The sequence below is a fragment of the Dermochelys coriacea genome, chromosome 7 (genome assembly GCF_009764565.3).
Source record: "Dermochelys coriacea isolate rDerCor1 chromosome 7, rDerCor1.pri.v4, whole genome shotgun sequence".
NCBI lineage: Eukaryota > Metazoa > Chordata > Testudines > Dermochelyidae > Dermochelys > Dermochelys coriacea.
Window position 1 is genome coordinate 31,517,693 of NC_050074.1, and position 22,562 is coordinate 31,540,254.

The following is a 22,562-nucleotide window of genomic DNA, read 5'->3' on the forward strand; positions in this document are numbered from 1 at the left end:
TCTAGGTAGGGTTTAGGGTCCCCACCCATCAATCATGACCCCTGGGTTAGACACTCTACAAACATGTGCTTCCTAAAGATTGCCCCACAGTGCTTTATCCCCCTTTCCTCTCAGGCATGGAGTCAGCTAGCATCCATGAAACAACCTACAACTCCATCATGAAATGCAACACTTACATCCAGGAGTACCTGAATGCCAATATCATCTTGCCTAAGGGCACCACTATGTACTCGGGCATTATCAAGTGAATGCAGTAAAAAATCATGGCCCTAGTGCCTAGCACCATGAAGATCAAGGTAAAGGAGGTGGTAGGAGTCAGGGACTTTAATGGTGAGAGAGACCCACATTGGAGGATTATTATGCAGAAATTTATAGATCTTAAGGTCAAAAAGAATAATCTAATCTGACCTACTGCATAACACTAGGGTTACCACGTGTCTGTTTTTTTACCAGAACACCCAGTCTAAAAGGGATCCTGGTGGCTCCAGTCAGCACCATTGACTGGGCTATTGACTGTCCAGTTGGCAGCACTGCACAAACTGCCCCTGCCCACTCCTACGTGTAGAGGCAGCCAGGGGGCTCTGCACGCTGCCCCTGCCCCAAGCACTACCCCCACAGCTCCCATTGGCTGGGAACCATGACCAATGGGAGCTGTGGAAGTAGCACCTGAGAACAGGGCTTGGGGGGTGCACAGAGCTGCCTGGCCGCACCTCTGCATAGGAGCCAGATGTGGGGAATGCCGCTGCTTTCGGGAGCTGCTTTCAGTAAGCACCACCCGGAGCCTGCACCCCGACCCCCTTCCAGGCCCCAACCCCCCGCACCAGCCCTGATTCCCTTGCCACCCTCCGAACCCCTCAATCCCAGTCCAGAGCACCCTCCTGCACCCCAAACCTCTCATCCCTATCCCATCCCATCCCAGAGCCCACCCCCCCAACCAGAGCCCTTATTGCCCCCCGACATCCCAACCCCCTGCCCCAGCCCTGATCCCCCTCCGACCCTCCAAACCCCTCGGCTTCAGCCTGGAGCATCCTCCTACACCCCAAACTCCTCACCCCCAGCCCAGAGCCCTCACACCAAGAGCCCCCTCTGCACTCCAAACCCCTCAGCCCCAGTCCGGAGCCCCCTCTGGCACCCCAAATCCCTCATGCCCAGTCCCACACCAGAACTCACAGCCCCAGCTGGAGCTCTCACCCCCTCTCGCATCCCAACCCACTGCCCCAGCCTGGAGCCCTCTCTCACACCCATAACATCTCATTTCTGGCCCCACCCTGGAGCCCACATCCCCAGCCGGAGCCCTCACCCCGTCCTGCACTCTAGCCCTTTGAACCAGCCCAGTGAAAATAAGCCAGTGAGTGAGGGTGGGGAGAGCGATGAACAGAGGGAGAGGGGATGGAGTGAGGGGGCAAGCCCTCGGAGAAGGGGTGGGGCACTGACAGGGTCTCGGAGGAGGGGCAGGATAAGGGTGTTTGATTTTGTGCGAGTAGAAAGTTGGCAACCCTACATAACACAGGCCAGAGAATTTCACCCTCTTATCTCTGTATTGAGCCTAATAATTTCAGCTTGACTGAAACATCTTCCAGGAAGGCATCCAGCCATGCTTTCAACAGAGTATATCAACAGAAAGGGCTACTTTTCTATGGTTATGCAAGTGTTGGTGGATCACCAGGGACACTTCACTAGTATCAACGTGGGCTGGCCAGGGAAAGTGCATGCTGCTCACATCTTTAAGAACACAGAATTGAACAGAAACCTGCAGGCAGGGATATTCTTTCCTGACCAGCGGATTACCACTGGTGCCATTGAAAAACCGATAGTGATTCTGGGGGGTCACTCAGCCTATCTCTTGCTCCCTTGGCTCTTGAAGTTGTAACACTGGCCACCTTGACAGCTGCAAGGAAAGATTCACGGACAGGCTCAGCAGGGGTAGAATGACAGTTGAATGTGCTGTCATAAGATTACAGGGATGCTGGCGGCATTTACTCACTAGACTAGATCTCAGTGAGAAAAATATCCCAATGGCTACAGCTGCCTGGTGTATCCTGCATAATATCTGTGAGGCAAACAGAGAAAAGTTGCCACCGAAGTGGAGGGCAAAGATAGAGTGTCTATCTGCTGACTTTGAACAGCCAGCCATAGGAGCCATTAAAAGAGCTCAGCATGGAGCTACGTGGCTGAGGGAGGCTTTGAAAGGGGGCTTTAACTGACTGCCAGAATAATGTGCTATGCTGGACAGGCCTCTCCCTCGCCCTGAAGTTTTAGGGGGTTGTGAGGAATTGTGTAGTGCTTGGTGTACAATGATAAATATCACTGTCTTTTAAAGAACCTATGAATTACGCAGTGCTTCCTGTACATTTATAATTCTTACAATGTGGTTTGCACTGAACCTATGGTCCTGTTAAATTAAAATTAATGTGTGCTTTGAGGAGCATGAGGCATTCTGCTGTATATGTTATGAAATAAATAAAGATGAAATTATTTCCAAAAAATAAAATGCATTGCATAACAAACACAGTGCAAAGGATAATGTGCAATTATAAACCAATACAGTGTAAACTTATAAAATAAATTAACAGAACAGAATGTCACAATTAGAATGCTAGAAAACGTGTGTGTCCATTTCAGTCCATCTCTACCAAATATACACCAGCCGTGCTCTCACAGGTCAGTGTATGTGAAATTGTAGTTCTCCTTACTGTCCCACAGTGCAGCGTGGGAAGGATAGGGATATGGCCCAGGATGCCACATGGAACGTTGGGAGGCATAGGGAGCTGTTACCAGCTGTTGGTCCTGTAGGTCAGCTAAAATCTGCAGCCTTTGTGTTTGCTGCCTGAGAAGCCCCATTACATCTTGGTGCATCTCCATTTCGCTTTCCTTTTCCTGTTTGGACTCCTGGACTCTTTCCTTCTCCAGGCTGTCTGCTATATTCACCCTCCAGGCCCTCTGTTCATTGTCCAATGCAGCACTGGATTGCAGGATCTCACTGAATATATCCTCCCTAGTCTGCTTCTTTCTTCTCCTCCTCAGGGTAAGGTATTCCACAGGTGTGGAGGGGGCACCCCTCAAAGCCACAACAGCAGCAGCTCTAGATACAACAGATGTTTCATTGGATTTACAGTCACAATGGAAAGCTCCAGAACTCTCCTTATTCCCATAGAGGTTTTAAATCAGACACTCTTATTGACAATTCAGCTTTGGAGTGGCTCTGCACAGCACTGCTCAGCTACAGCCAGGGTGAGTATGGCCCACAGGGGCGGTGGGAGTGGGGGAGAGGAGGGAATTGTTTGATTGCATAAAACAAAAACCATTTGGCCTCTATTTCCACAAGTACAAGTACAGAACAATGGCACTGCTGTCTGGCACTGTTTTCCACCTGTGGTGGTGATTTTAGCTGATATCTGACTCCTGAGGGTGACAAAGGCACAGAAAGCAGAGCTGCTGCTAGCATCCCGAAGTTGCCTGGGCCCATATGCCACTAGCCTGTTGACTGCAACGTTGCCTGCCGAAGTCATCGTGGACTTGTGTGGGAAAGTGTCCTACCACAGAGGAAGAAATATGGCAGCCAGCCCTAGAAAGCCTCAGGAGAGGATTGCAGAGTACTTTTATGAAAGTTTCAATGAGATCTCTCAGGAGAGCACAAAGGACATCCCTATGTACATAACAAATGATCCACATGACCCTCCCTCCCACTTAAACCTAGAGGGGAATGAAAAGCAGACAACCACTCTATCTCTGTTGTATCATTACATCTTCTAGTATGAGCAAAATAATGAAGAGCAAATATCTGTGTCCTGCTATCTTGGGATTGGGCCAGGTGCCATCTTCACATTTAAACTTTTTAAGGCAGAATTAATGCACACACTTACCCAAGCTTCCTTCCCTTGGATCAGGCTCATCTGTGTTCAGCTGTTGGGACTGGCTTGACTGCACTGGGGTCTTGAAAAGGCCTGGCTTGTGGGATAGCTGGACCCCCACCCGCCACATGTCTCTTCTCCTCAATGTTCACAGCAGAAGTCTCGGTCTCCGGCTCCACTGAGATATCTACGGTGGTCTGTGGGGTGCTAGTGGGGGTCTCTGCTAAGTATGGCATGAAGCTCTTTGTAAAAACAGCAGGTCAATGGCTTGGCACCAGCTCAACTGTTGGCCTCCCGGCCTTCGTGGTATGACTGGTGCAGGTTGTTCACTTTCACACAGCACTGCTGCTGACCCCTATGTACCCTTTCGCCTGAATCCCCTGTGAAATCTTCTCAGAGATGTCCATGTTTCTATGGCTGATCCATAGCTGTTTACACACAGCTTCTGCTCCCCACAGGCCCAGGAGATCCAATGTCTACTCCAGGCAGGAGCACTTCTAGTGTGTAGCTGGCACCATCAATCAGATAAAAATTGCACACAACAGGGAGAGCGCCTAGATGTGCTTGCCAAACTGGGCAATCAGGAAAAGACATTTCAAAAATACACAGAGGTTTTAAAGTGGTGGTGGGGGAGCTTCTGGTTTCTGTGACCCTAGACAGTTAAGTTCACAACTGTGACCAAATCAGTCACTGTTGGGCACACATAGGCCATGCAGTGTCTACACTTGCACTGTATAGACCACAGTATATTGACCATAGCTCAACACCTTATGGGGAGGTGGTGTTACCGCGATACAGTAATGGGGTGCTTACGGTGATGGGAAATAAAGTTGAGTGTAGACTCATGCATAAATAGGTTGATGCAAGGTGACTTACGTCCACCTCATTTTGTAGTACAGACCAGGCCTAGCAGATAAACACATGAGATCCAGTGACTGGAAGTTGAAGTTAGACAAATTTAACAATGAAATAGGACATGATTTCTTAGCAGTAAAGGTGAAGAAATACTGTAAGCGCTCACCAGGGAGGTGGTGGACTCCATCTCCTGGAGTCTTTCAAAGGGGATTAAATCTCTTTCAAAAATGCCATGCTTTAATCTATCTTCTGGGGGAAAAAATCTACAGCCTCTGTGTACAGTTCAGACTAGATGATCAGAGCTGCGCTTTCTGGCCTTAGAGTGCATGAATCTATACAGAAATTTCAAGCTCTCCAAGGGCTGCCATCTCCTTTGCACAGAACCTAGCACAATAGGACTGGGCCATCCGGCTGTTACCACTAACAACTTCTCTTCCTGTCTCCACTCCATTCAGTGTAAATAGGCCAACTGGATGGGTGGCTCCATCCTGGCGTCCCTCTCCACTTTCTAGCAGATGTGGATCAGCAAACAAGAGTATGATGAGGCAGGGCCATCCACTGTCCACAGGAAGTGCTTCTAAACTGCATTTTCCTGTCACAGCCATCAATTTCACCTTGCTGGGTGCTCAGCTGTCTCAGCCTATGCTCTCTCCAGACATTGTGCAGCTGGAGACATCTGCCATGCAAAGGAAATCAAAATCTAAGCAAACTCTCACTCCCACAGAGGGCAGGTGGAGATCAACACACAAATGCTTAAATACCTCAAAGTTTCCACCGCACTTTCCCTAACGCAACTTGTGCCTGGGGCAGGTCCGATTCCATCAGCACCACATCCCGCAGCTCCCACCATGTCTCCTTCCTGGTTGCCTTGATGGAACTTTTTTTATTCATTAGATTTCCCCCATAAAATATTTATAGAAGGGCACTTTCCTATCCTCACATCGCATATGCTCACGGCTGCATTCTTTCTCCTGTCTAGATGCAGAGTTCAGTTCTATTCTGGGCAAGACCTCCTTCCTGGTGCTCCTTGTGAGATCAGAGGCGGCAGCTGGATTTACCTTAGGTCAGGGGTGGGCAAACGTTTTGGCCCAAGGGCCACATATGGGTGGGGAAATTGCATGCTGGGCCATGAATGTAGGGCTGGGGCAGGCGGTTGGGGTGTAAGAATGCAGGGTGGTGTGCAGAAAGGGGCTCAGGGCAAGGGGTTGGGGTGTAGGAGTGTGGGAAGGGGCTCAGGGCAGGGGGTTGGGGTGTAGGAGTGTGGGAAGGGGCTCAAGGCAGGGGGTTGGGGTGCAGGAGGGGGGCGGGGTGTGGCAAGGGGCTCAGGGCAGGGGTTTGGGGGCAGGAGGGGCTCAGGGCAGGGGATTGGGGTGCAGGAGTGGTGCAGGATGTGGCAGGGGGCTCAGGGCAAAGGGTTAGAGTGCAGGCTCCGGCATGGCGCCGCTTACCTGGAGCGGCTCTGAAATGGCAGTTGCGCCACGCTGCTAACACAGGCTCCCTGCCTGCCCTTGCCTCACGCCGCTCCTGGAAGTGGCTGGCACCACGTCCCTGCAGCCCCGGTGGGAGGAGGCGGCAGAGGGCTCCGCGTGCTGCCCTCGCCTGTGGGTACCTCCCCCGAAGCTCCCATTGGCCGGGAAAGGGGAACCATGGCCAACGAGAGCTTCAGGTGTGGAATCCACAGGTGAGGGCAGCGCGCGGAGCCCTCTGCCCCTCCCCCAGGGGCCACAGGGATTTGGTGCCAGCTGCTTCCAGCAACGGCGTGGGGCCCGTGGGTGGCAATCCCGTGGGCTGGATCCAAAGCCCTGAGGGGCCAGATCCGGCCCATGGGCCGTAGTTTGCCCACCCTGCCTTAGAGGCAAGGTTGCATGGCTGCTAGAAGACAGAGGCCTTTTGAGGCAGCATTGTCCAAAACACTGCAAATCAGGATGCCTGGCTTCCTTTCTATAAACCTGCAATGTCCCTTTCCCTCTCCGCACCTCAGTTACTCCTCTGCCCTTTGACTTTTTAAATGGTGAACTCTTCAGGGCAAAGAACTGACGTGTTCACAGATTGTTTGTACTGCAATAGGGCCTACTCAGTGTTTATACAGACATAAAACAGGGCATGCCATGCAAATAGTGACTGGTGAACAGCGCAAATGTGACATGAATTGGTTGTGGGGGCTCTATTTCCTGACGGTACACCGAGTCTACGAAGAATACTCTGAGAAATATAAAACAGATGAAATAACTTATTTTGTGTGTCAAGTGTAATAACCAGCAAACAAGCAGCTTTGCTTATGACTCACGCAATTTAGCTCCCATTCAACTGCCTGGGAAAGCAGGGACGTTCTATTAAACTAATCCTCATCCCCCTAGAAAGGGGAAAGACTCCACTGCTGTGCCTCAAATGCCTGGAAAGAGCACTGGTAAGTGTACCCATAATTAGAAGGTGCCCCTTTAACAATGAAGCTGATTAACCATTGGAACAAACTCCCAAGAGAAAGCGGTGGATTCTTCTTCTCTTGCCATCTTCAGATCAAGACTGGATGCTTTGCTGGAAAATAGGCTTTAATCATAGGTGAGTTATTAGGCTTATTACAGAGGTAACTGGGTGAAATTCTGTTGCCTGCACTATACAGAAACTCAGACTAGATGATTTAATGGGCTCTTCTGGCCTTACCAAAAAAATCTAGATGATGTACTAATCTTTCTACCTGTAATTGCAAAGAGGCAATTTTAGCTTCAACATAGCTGAGACAAAGATACAAAATTGCCTTTGTAAAGACAGGCAAACAGCTTTTAAAAAGTCCCTCCAGTCTACAACTACTTTGATCTAATACTAATTCCCATCACCCTCCTTAGACTCCACTAAGCAAAGGGGTAAGAGTCTCCTTTCGATATACTTTGTGCATCCTACACCACTTTCTGTCCAGTCCGTTTCACTCGGTGCCACAGTATAATCAGTTTCATCTTTTTGTGGCTAGTCTTTCACACACAAACTGGGGAGGAAAACAAAAAGCTGTTTTAGGAAAATATTAAATGAAACCTGAAACTACTCTGAAATTAAAAACTCACTGTGTGTCCCTCTGAAGAAAAATTATTATGTGATTTGGGCTGACATCACTTAGTAAAAATGTGGTAGAACAGAATCCAGGAGTCCTGGCTCCCAGCCTCACTTTGCTCCAACTACTATACCCCATTCCCCACCCACAGCAAGGAATAGAACCCAGGTGTCCTGACCCCTACGCATCTGCTCTAACCCCTAGACCCCATTCTTCTCTCACAGAAGGGAACAGAAAGCACATCCTGTCCACCACATTTAACTATTCAAAACCACACCATCTCCTAAAGGTGGTGATGGAACACAAGAGAGCTGATTCCCAGGGGCTTCGTTCTAACACACTAGACCCCACTCCTCTCCCAGAGATAGGTACAGCACCAAAGAGTACTGACTCCCACCCACCTCCCTTCCCCCAATCCACTCGGGAATAAATCCTAACTCTCTACCGCTACACGTTTTGCTGCCTCGCCCCTGCTGCAGAAAAAACACCAGACATTGAACAAACTGTTTTTATTTGTAACATACAAATAAAACCAATGCAAAAAGATTAGCTTTTTCCCTTTGATTCCAGTGAGAATAGTTACTAGTTAAAAAAACCAACAACATCAGAAGTGAGGTTTTATTTTAAATTTTCCTTTAGAAATGGAAAGGGGAAAAAAACCAAATAAAATGACCTTACACATGCACACGCACGCAGAAGTCCCAACACATGATCAACTTAAAAAGTGAAAAGAGAGAGACAAGGCTTAGGAAAAAAAAACGTAACATGCCCCGACCTCAGTAAAAATTATACAGTACAAACAGGTCAGCTATGTCTGTCAAACTAGACTTGGCATTTATTAGGGGAGGAGATCCTACCTCAAAAGGTACCAAGAAGCCAAACGAAAGTATAGATCAACTTGCTAAGTCAAAGAATATATTCATTAAAGAGGAGAAGAGAGAGAGGAATTTTCTGAGGAGCCCTTTTTGTTTAGCCACAGTTAGAATAATCTGAGGCAGGGGAGGAAAAGAGGGGGTAAGAGAGAGTTCCTAATGTAAAAAGGGGATGAGGGAGGAATTGTCCTTTAAAAATACCAAACAAACGAAAAAAAACCCTGGGTTTGTTTTAGAACCTTCCACCCCTTCCAAGAAGATCTGTCTGTATGTTCACAATGAAGAGAATGAGCTGGTAAAGAGATGGACAAAGTACAGTCACACACACCAATCTGCTTTGGGATCTAACTGGTGACTCCATTTACAATAGGCAGAAGACAACGAGGAAAGGAAGGAGAGTGCCCAGAGGAGAAATTACTATTTTCGTTTTTTAAGCAGGCCTAACTGCAGCTAGCTATAAAATTCACCCACTATCATACAGGCCACAGAGCAGTTATTGGGCTGACTGACATAAAAGGAGACCAAGTCCAGTGGAAAAAATGGCAAGGGAGTCATTAAAAAAAAACCCAACAGAATCCTTGTATTGGTTGGAATTCACTGCCTGGCAGAGAGCTACCCAGATTCAGCGAAGCTTACCTATCTGGCAAAGCATCTGAGCACGTGTTTAGTGTGAAGCAGGGGCTTCGGACCTGTTGGCTTGAGTCCCTGTTTAAACAAGTGCTTTGGCTGAGTTGGGTTAGTGAGATGGAGAGGTAAGTTTCAGAATCCAGTCTGAGGAGGAAAAGCCACTACCTGGGGATCACAGGGATAGACTGAAGGAGGATTTCATATGTGGAGAAAGGGGGAAATTAAACAACACAACCATCCACTATAAACATGCTGCTTTCCCCCAAACTTGGTATGTGACTATCAGACACAGCCCTCAGAGCTAAGGAGTCAAAACGGGGTGTTTAGAGGGTCAAGCATCCAGTCTACACAGTGCTAGATTTCTCAAAACAAATCTGGTTAGGACACAGATGCCAAAACTACAGGCCAAGAGTTGTCAGGTCTGAAACCTGACCTGCTTAAATTTCTCTTAAATTGAATGCAGTTTGACTCCCTCAAAATGCTTCCGTGTTCTTTGATACTAATTAAAGCAATTTGATGTCAGCAGAATGATGCGTGTGTCACTGAAAGACAAATACTGGGCGCCAGGGGGTTAAAACCACCCTAGGACTTAGCCAATAAACGGAGCAGGGAGATAGTCATTTTGGGAAATTGGTGAATTACTATAGTTTTCTCAGACATAACAGCAGGGGAATAGTACTAGATGCTCCACATCCATGTGCCATACAAATGCAGCCAGCTGTGTAGCTACAACTGGTGCCAAAGTAATCCTCCGTTCATTGCACATGTGGTGCCAAGGCTATGCTGAAGGGTGGGAGGAAGAGGGCTAACGTTGACTGCTGATGCAACTTGCTAGAAAGAAGAGGAAGAGATTCTCACCTGGCTAAAGGGGAATGCCATTCCGGCTGGGAGTTTAGCCTGCCTGGCAAATAGGCAGTGAGTGGGAGTGGAGCACAAACAAAAGCTGACTTGCTGTTTACAGGGTCCTCCTCATTTAAGGGATCATGATGATTTTGATGCAGGAAGAGATGCTCCCTGGTTGCAAGCAGCCCTGCCTCAGCCCTCAGAAACACAGAGCAGAGGGGTAGCATTTAAGCAGTGGGTGGCAAAAGGAGCCGCAATCACAGCTGGCTACTTAGAAGAGGATGTGAGCCCATCCCTGGTATATAGAGCTGGAGGGGCGGCGGCAGCAGCAATAGGGGCCTGGGGCTTTCATGTATAAAGGAGAGGAGATGCAGCACCATCCGTCACATGTCCACATGCCAGGAGATATCAGACACAAAAGGGGAACACTCCTGGAGATCGAGGCAACATTAGGCACTACAGCCATAAGCATTAGCCAGACTGAACTGGTCAAGGCAGGATGATCCAATCCAAAATGATAGTGCTGCTTAGGCTGAGTGCAGAGCCACATGCCTCTGACCTTGAGCGAAGCAGGAGACAAAATGGCCAGTAAGAAAGCACCTCCCATCAGTTTAATGACCCAGTGCATACTAAGCAATGCCAGCAAATGACACTGGAAATTGCTGACCCGGAAGAGAAGTCCCAAAAATCCCTCATGAATGGGTGGAAAGTTGCAAGTCATTGTGGATCCCCTACATTGCAGCCTGTAGGTTAACGGCTCTGCATTTGTGTTTGAAAGGTGTTAAGAGTTTAAACCCTGAATTCTCCATGCAGCTGTAGGAATCTTCTCTGCAGGTCAGCAGCTAGCCCCTTTTCGGCTAGTCCTTAGCCACAGCTAAGGGAGGAAAGCATGCACTGGTCGGTAACATTTTCTACAGTGACTAGTTTATTTTTGGTTCTACACATCTTGAGATGCCTCAGACATCAGTGTCTTCTTAAAACCTTCTCTTTTAAGATGTCAAGTTAGGAATATAAATATGGATGCAGCCAAAATCACTAGTCCCTTGAAAAATTCTGGCCTCCTTGCCCAGCAAATCTGAAGACTGAATATCAGTAGCTAAACAGCAGCATGATTTATCCCATTGCTGTACCAATCTCCCTTAAAAATGAGCATCTTTGTCCTCAAAGACCAGAAATTGCAGGGTTGTGTGGGCCAAAGTTTAAAGCATCTTTCTCTCAAAGTGCAAGTTGGCAGAGGTGGAAGGAGGCAAATGGTTAGGAGGAGAGAAGCATATCTCAAGTAAAAAGCCATCCCTGTACAAACAAACAGGTTATTCCCTGTCCCTAAACAACATGCCTTTGTAGAAAAGCTATGGCTGGGATTTCACAGGTGTCTTTCAGAATTATGGGTCCAATTCCCATTCCAAATGGGGTGTCTGACTCCCTGAAAAATCAAGCCCATATTACGTTTCCGCGCAGCAAGCCCAGTGACCAGTGGTTCTCAGAGCTAGAAAATAGTTAGCTCAACTAGATGCATTTCACAACTCCAACAGGGACCTTTCCCACCTCAGAAAGAGGCTAAATTGCAGCAGAGTTCAGATTGTCTCTCTCTATGGCAGGTACAACAAAGCACTTCTGCATCCAGACCCTGGGCTAGCAGTGAAGTGCTGGGGCTGCCACAGGGCATGGGAGGCTGGGAATAATGGAGTCTAAAAGGACAGATGAAGGGGAGGCTCCATCCTGCAGGGAGCAGAAACAGAGGAGCCCATACTGGACCAACTGGGAGAGGGGATGGGCATAAAGAACGGCAACACTTAACAACAAATGCATCAGATCTAGCTGTGGAAGGTCTCTGCAACTGGATATGCATGGTACAAAACGGATAGAGGTCCTACCCCCTAGCAGGTGCAACACTTAGTGCAAGATAGATTGATGTCCTACCCCCACACCCAGCATGTGCAATGCAGGTAGAGGTCATTACTCCCCCACAGGTGCAACACCTGGTATGACACAGACAGAAGTCCTACTCGACCAGACAGAGGTTGGAACAGGTATAGGTCTGAACCCCACCCGTGGGTGAAATGCAGATAAAGGTTCCACCCATAACAGGGGTACCTGATAAGATGGAGACAGAGGTCCTTACCACAACAGCTGCTCTGAGACAAAGGAGATTTAAAGAGTCCCATTGACTCCAGTTAGGCCCCATCAGGATCCCCAGAGAGAGCTTGGATGCCAACACACCTCACTGAGGCGAAAGGGGGAGCATGCCCTCTTGCTCCCTAGCTCAGGATGGAATGCCATGCTCTGAGGAAGGACAAAAGGCATCTATTGCAATGAGGAACTTGTCACTGTTCCTACTGACAGTTTGGATTTGGTAAAAATAGAGGCTGGAACTCAAGCAATGAGTCACTGGCCTGTTCTGGGGGTATGGGAGATGAAGGACTGTCCACCCCATGGGGTGGGGGGACTTCTGTGAGCAGCTTAAGAATAAAAAGGAGTCACAGACTCCATGACAGTTTCCTATCCTTTAGAAGAAAAAGTTACAGAGAGGCCTTAAAAAAAATAATCGCAAGATCCTACAGCTGGCTGCTTTATACAACCTTCCTTTCATGAGGCTAACAGACCATGGCTAGCCCAACATTATAGATCCTAACCTGGTTCTCAACATGTTTCCAGCAGAGCACTAAGCTATGTGACTTGTTCCAGCCAGCACTGGTGTGGTGTCTGCCCCTCTCCACCCTCCCCTCCATGGACTATACTCGACCAGAAAGACTTTGTGCTTCCCTAGCGCTTGCCACCCAAGGATCTCAAAGCGTTTACAGACATTAGCTGGGTCAGTAGAATCCCAGTGTTACATATGGGGAAACTGAAGCATGGAGAGGGGAAATGACTTGAGCTGAATGTCCGCAGTAGAACACGGAAGCTCTCAGTTTAGTCCCATGCTCTTACAGTCAAGTGTAGGGCAGCTGCTGCAGAGAGATCTGACTATTATTGATCCCACACAGTCAATACAATCAAGTAAGCCCATTACAGTTGCTAGCTCCCTCAGCCTTATAGAGCTCCTAGGTCTGCTCTGCTTCAGTGGCAAGCACACTATAGTTAGAACACAAGACAGCAACAAGGCTGTGGCGTGCCAACTTCAGACTGAGAACCATTGCACTTCTGCACTCAATCCCTGACTGCCACATGTAACTGCCAGGCCACATGCATTTCATCTGAACCAGAAATGTTCCCAATGCGCTGATCTTACAATCCATTCTATTTCTTTTTAGTACTTGGTACCAACTGCAGGGAAGCAAAAACACTAAATAGCCTCTCTTTGCCCTAGCAAAAAAAGTGAAAGTTTTGCTCACAAAATTGTTGGGGATGTTTTTTTCATCCAGCTTTAAGATCCCAAAAGTTACAGGTTGTAATTTACATTTTAAAGCCAGGAAGAGCTGGAAATTGCCCATCAAAACTTGAGCATGGCCTTCTGCATTTCCTCTGCAGAAGCCATCACCATAAAGGTGTTACAGGTGATACATGGAACCTTGAACTTGGGACCCATGAGGGCTGGGTGAAGCATAAGGAAATTCTCAAAGGTTCTAAGATGTGCCTGTGTTATTTGGCTCAGAATCTTGTATTTGCATGTAACTGGTTCTAAAGCTCCACAGAGCACCCTGGGAAAGAGCAATGCTAATCCCTAGATGGTGTAGGCAGGGAATGAGATGTGGGTAATAAAGCTGTGTCATCACTCTTGCTCCAAACCTCTTACATCACGCAGGTCAGTGGGAGGGGTGTCAAGTGTGAGAGAGGCTACTGGCTCACTGTCCTCATTGCATGACCTGTGCTATCGCCGCTTCCTTAACCTTTTAAGTTGCTTTCACTTAGTGTCCTCCGACTCACACCTTTGGTGCTTCCTGTTTGAGGTAAAAGCACTAGGTCCAAGCGCTGGACAGGATTTTGACTTCTAGTGCCTCCTGCACAGAGGAGAGCAATTTCATACGCACTCCAGAACGTGGTCTAAGTCTCTTGACTTAAGAGGCAGGCAGTGACCTATCTTAAGGAGTATGTGAGGATGGGAATGGCAGGGAAGGAAGATGAAGGGGTGCATTTGCGAGGACTACACAAAGAGGCGGTTCAGATTCAGTGGCAGCAGCCTCCGCAGTGGCTGCCCGAGTGAGAGTGCTGGCTCTCACCAAATTTAGTTCTTCGGCTGAGGATCTCATAGGAGCAGTCATCCCCGCAGCAGCCAGACATGCTGGGCGAGGTGTCATCAATTTCAAATCTGCAGAGGTACAAAACAATAGAGAGAGAAGCTACTTCCTGGTGCCTACGAACTTCAGAAGCTCATCATGTTAGAGACTGCTTAATACTAATCACCTTCACTTAGCCTTAGGGATCTTGCCCTGACCCCTACCAATGGTGCACAGATTGGGTAATCCACACCCCTATACAGTTCTCCCATTGTACTGTTCTCTGCATTAGCCTCAATTTACAAAAAGGAATCAGAGTAACAGATTTCTCCCTAATCCTGTATTTTGATGGGTTGTAAAGGTGAGGTTCTGCATACACAATCCCCTGGTACAGTCTACTCCCAATTATCCGAATACCATTGGAACACAGATGTTATTTGAATAATTGGAAGTTTAGATAATCAAGAGGCAGGAGCCATTCAGCAGCAGGGTAGCCTCCCACACAGCTGGGAGCTCCTCCTCCTCACAGTCCTAACAGCAGAGCTGCACAGGGCTCCCTGCAGCATCACAGTGGCTCCTTGCAGAGATCATGTGTCACCAGCCCTGTGGCAGTGCAGGAAGCCCCCTGCAGCTCTGCTGTCACAGCCCTTTTCAATCACTCTAGTGACAACGGGGCTGCAGAGGGCTCCCTGTGCTGCCACAGGAGCCATTCAGCAGCAGGGTGGCCTCCCCCTGGCTGGGGGCTCGTCCTCCTCACAGTCCTTGCCAGGGGTCTGTGCTCTCTTATGCAAACCTCCGCATTATCCAAATTCCTTCCTTGTCCCCCAGCATGGCACACATATTGGGTATGAAAGCTGATACAGAATTGGAAAGCATTGTTGTTAAATCTAAAGTGATAAACACATCACCCAAAGAGGTGTGTTTGAGTGTGGGTACTTCCCATTTCAGTTGGTAAATGTGTTTTTCCCCCCCTTACTTTTTGCTCTAGGGAAGAATTAGCTATGAGGCCCAAGAACCACTCTAAAGACAATATAGTTTTAGATAGCATGGTCCAACTGACAGGGCACAGGATCGGGGGTGGGAAGAGATGGGTTCTGTTCTCAAGTCACTTTCCCTCTCTGTGCATCTGTAAAACAGGGATAGTGTAGTGATGGTTAAATATGAGCTTTGTGGATGAAATGCGCTAGACAGTTAGTAGCTAAAATAATCCTCCTCTGCACCTATAGTTAAGAGACAATAACGAGAAAGCTCAACTGACAAGGGAACAAGCGTTGGCTATAGTTAATGAAATTCAGTTCCAATGGAGCTACCTCTGTGTCACTTGGGGTGGATGGTATGTTGCAAGAAAGGCTGCTAGTAAGCAAGAGAAGCAGAGAGACTTGAAAACCCACCTCTCTATGCTGCCTTTAAGTAGTGAGCAGATGGCCAGGTCCTCGTGCACCCGTCCTTATCACCACCACCCATTCCCATCCATCCTAGTCTACCGTCCCCACGGCCTCTCCCCTTTAGCGTAACGTTGCCATAGCACTGAAAGACAGTTGTGTGAATAACGTGTTACAAACCGAAATGACGGAGCAGTCAGTGTACTACCATATTAAATAAATAACAGGCCGCCCCTCACCCACCTCCCTCCATGGAGAGCAGGAAAGCAAGAGTTAGGGTAAGTTCCTTACTGTAACGCTTCTCTGAAGAATTGATAGGCCCCATGATTGTGTTTAAATACTGTTAGCATGACTTTCTTCATCTGTGTGCTGAAAGGCAAGAGAGAGGCCCAGCAGTCAGTGTCAAAGGAATAATACAAAAGGAATCGAAGGAATACTGACATCTAATGATCCTGGGGGAAGCCGCGAGACTCTGGGGAGCCGCTGGGCCCCCTATAGGGAGCTCAGGGCACAGTCCATCTGAGAGTGGGGAGCCAGGCAGGCACAGCTGACCTGGGAGTGAGGAACCAAGTGGACCTAGCCCAGCTCAGAGCTGGGAGCCCAGGCAGCAACTGGGCTGGGGGAGCTGTGACCTGGGGGGCAGCAAGGCTCTGAGCAGGGCAGGCACAGCCCGGTTGGGAGCAGCGGCCCACGGGTCAGCCGGGCTCTAACTGGAGCCATCCACCCACCCCAGGGTGACAGCCCAGCTTTCTTGTCAATTTCGTGGCTCCATGATGGAGCCGTGAAGTTGACAAGAATGGGAGCCAACAGCTGATATAAGTAACGCAACATCTACACGGATGTTGCATCACCCTAACTACACCTACATAAGTCATATGCTTCTCTTGGAGGTGGAGTTATTATGTCAGTGTAGTAGGGCACTTACATCAGCAGCAATAAGGCTGTAGTGTGTACACTGACATTATTAGATTGACATAAGTTGCCTTACATCAACCTAATGCTGTAGTGTAGACCAAGTCTTAGTCACTTTCAATCTTGCTTGTCTGTCAGTGCCACTTCCAGGTTCCCAGCACTCGGCACCATTCTATTGAGTTCAGATTGGGATTCAAATGCTGAAAAGCACATTTCAGGGCCTGACTCTATATACACTTATATGCATGCTGAACTTTACAGATGCAAGTTCTCCTGTTGACTTCAACAGGACAACTCAAAGACAAGACATGCCTAAGGCATGGTCTATACTTAAAAGTTTTACCGATATAACTGTCTGTTATGTTCACCGTTCAAGTATAAGAGTAGAGAGCCAAAACTGCAACATTCAGATTTTATTCCTTCTTTCACATACACTGTTCTTTCTCATCAAGCACTTCTTGAAAGTAGTTGACGTTCCTATGCATAACCATAGGGGAGCGCAACATCTGGAGGAGCTATTTATCATAACAGGCTGGGGTGTGATTTTCACCATGATACCAGTACAACCCCTAATGCGGATGCAGTTATAGCAGTATAAAGGTGTCTTAATATATCGATATGGCTTTTTACCTTGCTCAGACAGGAATAGTTGTACTGGTATAAGCCCTTTTAAACCAATGAAACTGCATCTACACTAAGAGGGTTGTACCACTTTAACTACATTGGTATAGTGAAAGCAGTACAACTTGTGTAGATAGCCAAGACATTATGTGTTTGCAGGACATGGGCCTCAGACTACAAATGTTATTTATACAGATGCATACACTATGACAACACACAATTTGTTCATTGAATCTTTTTTCCCTACCATTTGGTTTCACAAATTTTTTAACAATGAGGGTGATTAACTTTGGAACACTTTACCAAGGGAAGTGGTGGATTCTCCATCTCTTGATGGATTCAAGATTAGCTGTCTTTCTTGAAGATGCTTTAGTCAAACAAGTTATTGGGCTCAACGCAGGGGTAACTGATTGAAATGCTCCAGCCTGTGCTATACAGCAGATCAGATTAGATAATCTAATGGTCCCTTCTGGCCTTGAAATCTATCAAAAAGTTTTATTCATAGATTCAATGAAATTAATATCCAAATTTTAGTCCAAGCTAACCAGAACTGATCCTTTGGACACGTGCCATTTGAAGCATGGCCGTATTAAAGATATGATATTTCCTTACGTTTAGCAACTCTGACTCCTAAGAGACAGAGAGCACTTGGTGGGGTAAAAGTTTTCTTTTACTATTTTATGCTCCTGTGGGCCCTGAAAGAGGGGGCCTAGCTGTGGGAGAGGAATTAGAGTCTATGTTTGCTGATGCATCTTCCATTGAATTGTTAGCTACAGTCCAATTGCAGAATGCTTATCACTTGCGAGGAGGTGGAAATTGCAGAGGACCCATTTTGACTGTCAGATCCCAGAGTCAGGTTACAATACTGGCAGTATTGGGGGGATGGGGGGGGTGTCAACTGAACAATTCTGATCAGGAGCCAGACAGACAGACACACTATGAGCTCAGAGATCCCTGGGGAAAAAAACACATACTGTGGAAAAAAAAGTTACAGGACAGCAACCCTGTAAGTTTAGGGGGAATATGTGAGAAGACAGTTGTCCAACAGTCTTTCCTTTTTCACAGTGTACTAGTTGCTTTTACTGTGTGATGTTATGACAATATAGAGTAATAGAGTTTAAGCCACATCTAGCCTGACCTCCTGTATAGCACAGGCCAGAGAATTTCACCCAGTTATCCCTGTATTGAGCAAAATATCTTATTTGACTAAAGCATCTTCCAGAAAGGCAGCCAGTTTGGATTTGCAGACTTCAAGAGAGAGAATCCACCACTTCCCTTAGGAGTTTGTTCCAATGGTTAATCACCTTCACTATTTAGCAATTGGTGGCTTATTTCTAACTCGAATGTGTCTGGCTATAATTTCCAACTATTGGTTCTTAAGGAACCTTTGGTACTTCAAAAGTTCCTCTTGATCTTCTTTTTGATAAACTAAACAGATTGATTCACACTTTAAACTGAAGGATATGAAACTGACAATTATTTCAAAACAGACTTTACATGCCATGTAGAACTGCAACTCACCTGTTTGCCACGAGCTGCAGAATCTGTATGAGGAACTTGCCAAGACCTTTCCTTCTGACTTTGCTTTCCAACTGCACTTCATAGCTGGGAGGAAAGTGGGAGGGGAGAGGAAATGAATACCTTACAACATGAAGTTTCAAGATCTTATACGTGCAACATCCTGAAATCCATGCAGCCAGAAAATTTGCAGACATCACACTAGGGTTTACACACACCCATGATATACTTGTATTGCTCAACTTCTTCACGTCTTTATTCTGCAGACACTAGTAGATGCAAAACATCACAACTTGCCTCAACACACAGAATAAATTCCCCATTTAATTCAGGATCCAGTTCACAATTACCCTCCATGGACTCATTCCAGTCAATCTCTGAACCCCAGTCCCACCATTGTTGGGGTGAGATCCTTGTGTATAAGAGAGACCAGCCTTTCCGTAACTCTCTGCTTCATTGACTCTCCATCTCATCAAGTATCTCAGCCAGAAGTTTCTCTCTAATGTTAAACCAGCCTTGCAGCCCACCCCATGCAGCAAGTAAGCATCTGCCATGTTCTGTAGAGGAGTGTTTGAGGCACACAGAAGGGAAGGTCAGCAAATCCGTACCAAAGACAGGATTAGAACCCAGATTAGAACACAACACCCAGTCCTGTGTCTAAATCCAGTGATACTCAGACCTCAGCAGTTCAGGAGCCAAATTAGTAATCAACATTACCCAAAAGAGCCACAGTAGTGTGAATTCATTGTTTCATTTACTATAGTGTTATACATCCATATTTAAACAGTATGACAAAGGGACTATTTAGGTTTTTATATACATATATATAATTTTCAAAGTAAAATGACTGAGCAAGTATTATTTTATCAACTACAATTGATTAATAACACAGTAAAAGCCTCCTGATTGGTTAATAACTTAGATTGATAAATTATTAAATCACACAGTGTTTTAATATCATGTGTTTCACGAGCCTCAGTCTGACTATCACTGGTCTAAGCCCTAAATCACACTGCTTGAGGGGGCAAAAGCAATAGAGAACCATTCCCTGGCCAGGAACATCACCCTTTCCTCTTAGGAAAGAGCTTGACATGACAATTATGGCCTATAGATGAGGGTGAATCCAAGAGAGGCACATTCTGCTCATGGAGCAAACAAAGGAATGCAGCAAAGGCAGGGCAAAGGGGTGGCAGTGTAATCTAATTGACGGGGGACTGGACTGGAATTCAGGTAGACAGAGATCTACTTCTGGCTCTGCCACTGACATGCTGTGTCAAAACACTTCCCTGCTCTCTCTTTGTTTAGGAGAGATGGGCAGAAGGCAATGCTTATTCCTAAAACAAAGGGAGCAGGTACTAAGACACATACCAGTACAGGACTTCGTCCCCGCACTCCACGTCAAACCGGAAGTGCGAGAACGCCACGGGGACAGAGCTATCTTCCCAAGCGATCAGGTACCAAGCTCTGTCATCTGTCATCTCCTCTCGCTTCTCCCGGTCTTTCCAACCCCACTCACTCTGCTCATACCTGCAGGGAGGGAGAAGAGGAACAAGGGCAGCTCAATGCTCCTTCTGCAGAAAGCATGATAGTCCCAGCACTCTGGTCCCCTTGCTTCCTGCATACACTGTTCTCAGGATTTCTACTGCCGGCCCCTTCCATTTACAGAGATCCAGATGAGAAGATTCAAAGGCCAGAAGATTCATAGGCCAGAGGAACCATTATGATAATGTAGGGCACATCAAGACAAATGCTAACTGCAAGACAAGTTGGGGTGTAAATATACAGCACTCCAGAGGGCCACAACCTAAATGTCTGGGTGGACCCTGCTACTGCACACTAAAAAGTTTCCTAGCGCACTTTGACCTGCTGCTGTTTCAAACTGAATTATGCAAAGCGCATTAGGGAACTTTTAGTGTACAGCAGTATGGTCCTCATTCTTGATCACTGTCTAAACTGTCCATATGGACAGTTAAGGTGCAGCATTCTGGAGTGCTACAGATTTACACCCCAGCTTGCCTTGTTCATCTAGACATGCCCCTAGCCAGACTTCTTGCATAATGAAGGGCAGAGAATCTCACCCATGGATTCAAACATCCAGCAAAGTTGAGAATGTGTCATTTTTAGTAAGAGACGTGTGATCTTGATTTGAAGATTCCAACTAATGGAGAATCCACAATATCCCTAAGTAAGTTGTTTTGACGGTTAATCACCCTCCCTGTTAAAAATCTGCACCTTATTTCTATCCTGAATTTGTCTAGCTTCAGTTCCCAGACACTGGATCTCATTCTGCCATCGTCAACTGGATTCAAGGGCCCTTTTCTATCTGCTCCCCCTGTAAGTATTTTTAGACAGTGATCAAGAATGAGGAGATACTTTCGCCATATCCCTGTCATTGGGGGTCCCACTATTCCCAACAGATTCAGCAATACTCTGGGGCTAGGTAGGTTGAACCAGAATGCTAAAGTACAGAACCCACAGCAGGATTTTGATAGATCCACAGGTTTTAAAGGCCAGGAGGGAGCATTAGATCATCTAGTATGCCATCCTGTATAACAAAGGTCAGAGAATAAAATTTGCTTTAGAATCATAGAAATGTAGGACTGGAACAGACCTCGATAGGTCATCTAATCCAGTCAGAACTCTGTCTAGAATGAAAGAGGGAACACATTCCCCCATGCAAGGCTGATAACATTAACTATCCCTAGCAGCACAATACTCCAAGCACAGCCTGTGGGACCTGTGGCTATTCTACAATGGCCTAGGAAACCATTTGCCAGGTTGTGTGCATTCTGGAAGGGGGCAGCACTTCTTCACAATATCCCCAGCGCCTGGTGCTCAGTTCTCATTGGTAGTCTTGCAGTTGGGGAGGTTTTACTTCAGTATCTGTGGCTGCCAGGGAGTCCTCAGAAATCATGTAGCACCAGCTTGCCCCAAGGACAGGGTCCCCAACTCTGGTCTGGACTTACAGAGTTTGCATATTTGTTTTGGTTAGTTCGAAAGCCCAGTCGACTGTAGCCTGGTTCATGCCCGACACCCTCTTACACTCGATGGAGACGTTTAAACTGTGAAAAGAGAGATGGGAAAGCAGCACTTAGCACCAGGCAAGCCATGCACCAAGATACCCAAGCAATTTCAGCTTGCTTTTAAGCTGCCTGGTCAGATTGAACCAGGGACCTCCATAGCTCAAAGCATGGGCTGTTACAGCTTGAGCTAAACAACTAAAGCTCCCTAGCTAGGCCTGTAGCAAACTCCTCTCCTGCGCAGATCAGGCAAACAGAGGGATCTGTCATACACGCTCACCAGTGGGTCACACTTACTGTGCAGAGAAGCCTAGTCAGCCACAGATGATGAAGAGGGGATTTGTATTCTGACCTCAGCACTTACATGCAAGCAAGAGAGGTTTCTGTTGAATTTATGTATCTAAAGCACCCAGCACTGTACTATCCTGGCACCAAGAATTCAGCCTAGCATTATGGATATGAAGAAAAGGTAGACAAAGGCCAGCCTTGTGCTGGAACTCAGGAGACTGGAGGTCAATTGTCATCTCTGTGGCAGACTCCCTGTGAGACCTTGGGCAAGTCACTGAACCTCTCTGGGCCTCAGTTCCTCCAGCCGTAACATGGGGAGAATAATCTTTCCTTTGGCTATTTAGATTGGAAACCCTTTAGGGTAGGGATTGTCTCCAACGAGGCCCATGCAGTGCTCAGCACAGTGCTGACCCCACCCTTCAGCTGGGGCCTTTTGCGGATAACACACTATTAGTATTTAAAGTCCCAACACTTCCGCTGCCCGGTTGAATCTACTTCTCCCCACAACTGAAACCAAGTTCTCTCTCTCACTCTATGCTGAAACCTCACCTTTCAGAGAAAATAAGGGGCATTAGC

The 22,562-nt window shown here is 47.1% G+C and overlaps 1 protein-coding gene across 6 annotated transcripts in view; it reads right to left on the bottom strand.

The window, feature by feature from the left end:
- Nucleotides 1-8,243: 8,243 nt before the first annotated feature.
- NAA40 (N-alpha-acetyltransferase 40, NatD catalytic subunit) overlaps nucleotides 8,244-22,562 on the bottom strand; it is a 29,528-nt gene continuing 15,209 nt past the window's right edge. For 5 of the 6 annotated variants that reach the window (XM_038410278.2, XM_038410277.2, XM_038410279.2 and 2 more), the window contains 5 exons: nucleotides 21,645-21,740; nucleotides 20,047-20,205; nucleotides 18,682-18,765; nucleotides 15,919-15,996; nucleotides 8,244-14,337 (listed from right to left, as the gene is read on the bottom strand). In XM_038410278.2, coding sequence (XP_038266206.1) covers nucleotides 14,196-14,337; nucleotides 15,919-15,996; nucleotides 18,682-18,765; nucleotides 20,047-20,205; nucleotides 21,645-21,740 — 559 coding nt within the window. In that variant the 3' untranslated portion in view covers nucleotides 8,244-14,195. Of the gene's footprint in view, nucleotides 14,338-15,636; nucleotides 15,773-15,918; nucleotides 15,997-18,681; nucleotides 18,766-20,046; nucleotides 20,206-21,644; nucleotides 21,741-22,562 lie in introns of all 6 variants that reach the window. The other variant, XR_006282630.1, reaches the window with a different exon arrangement.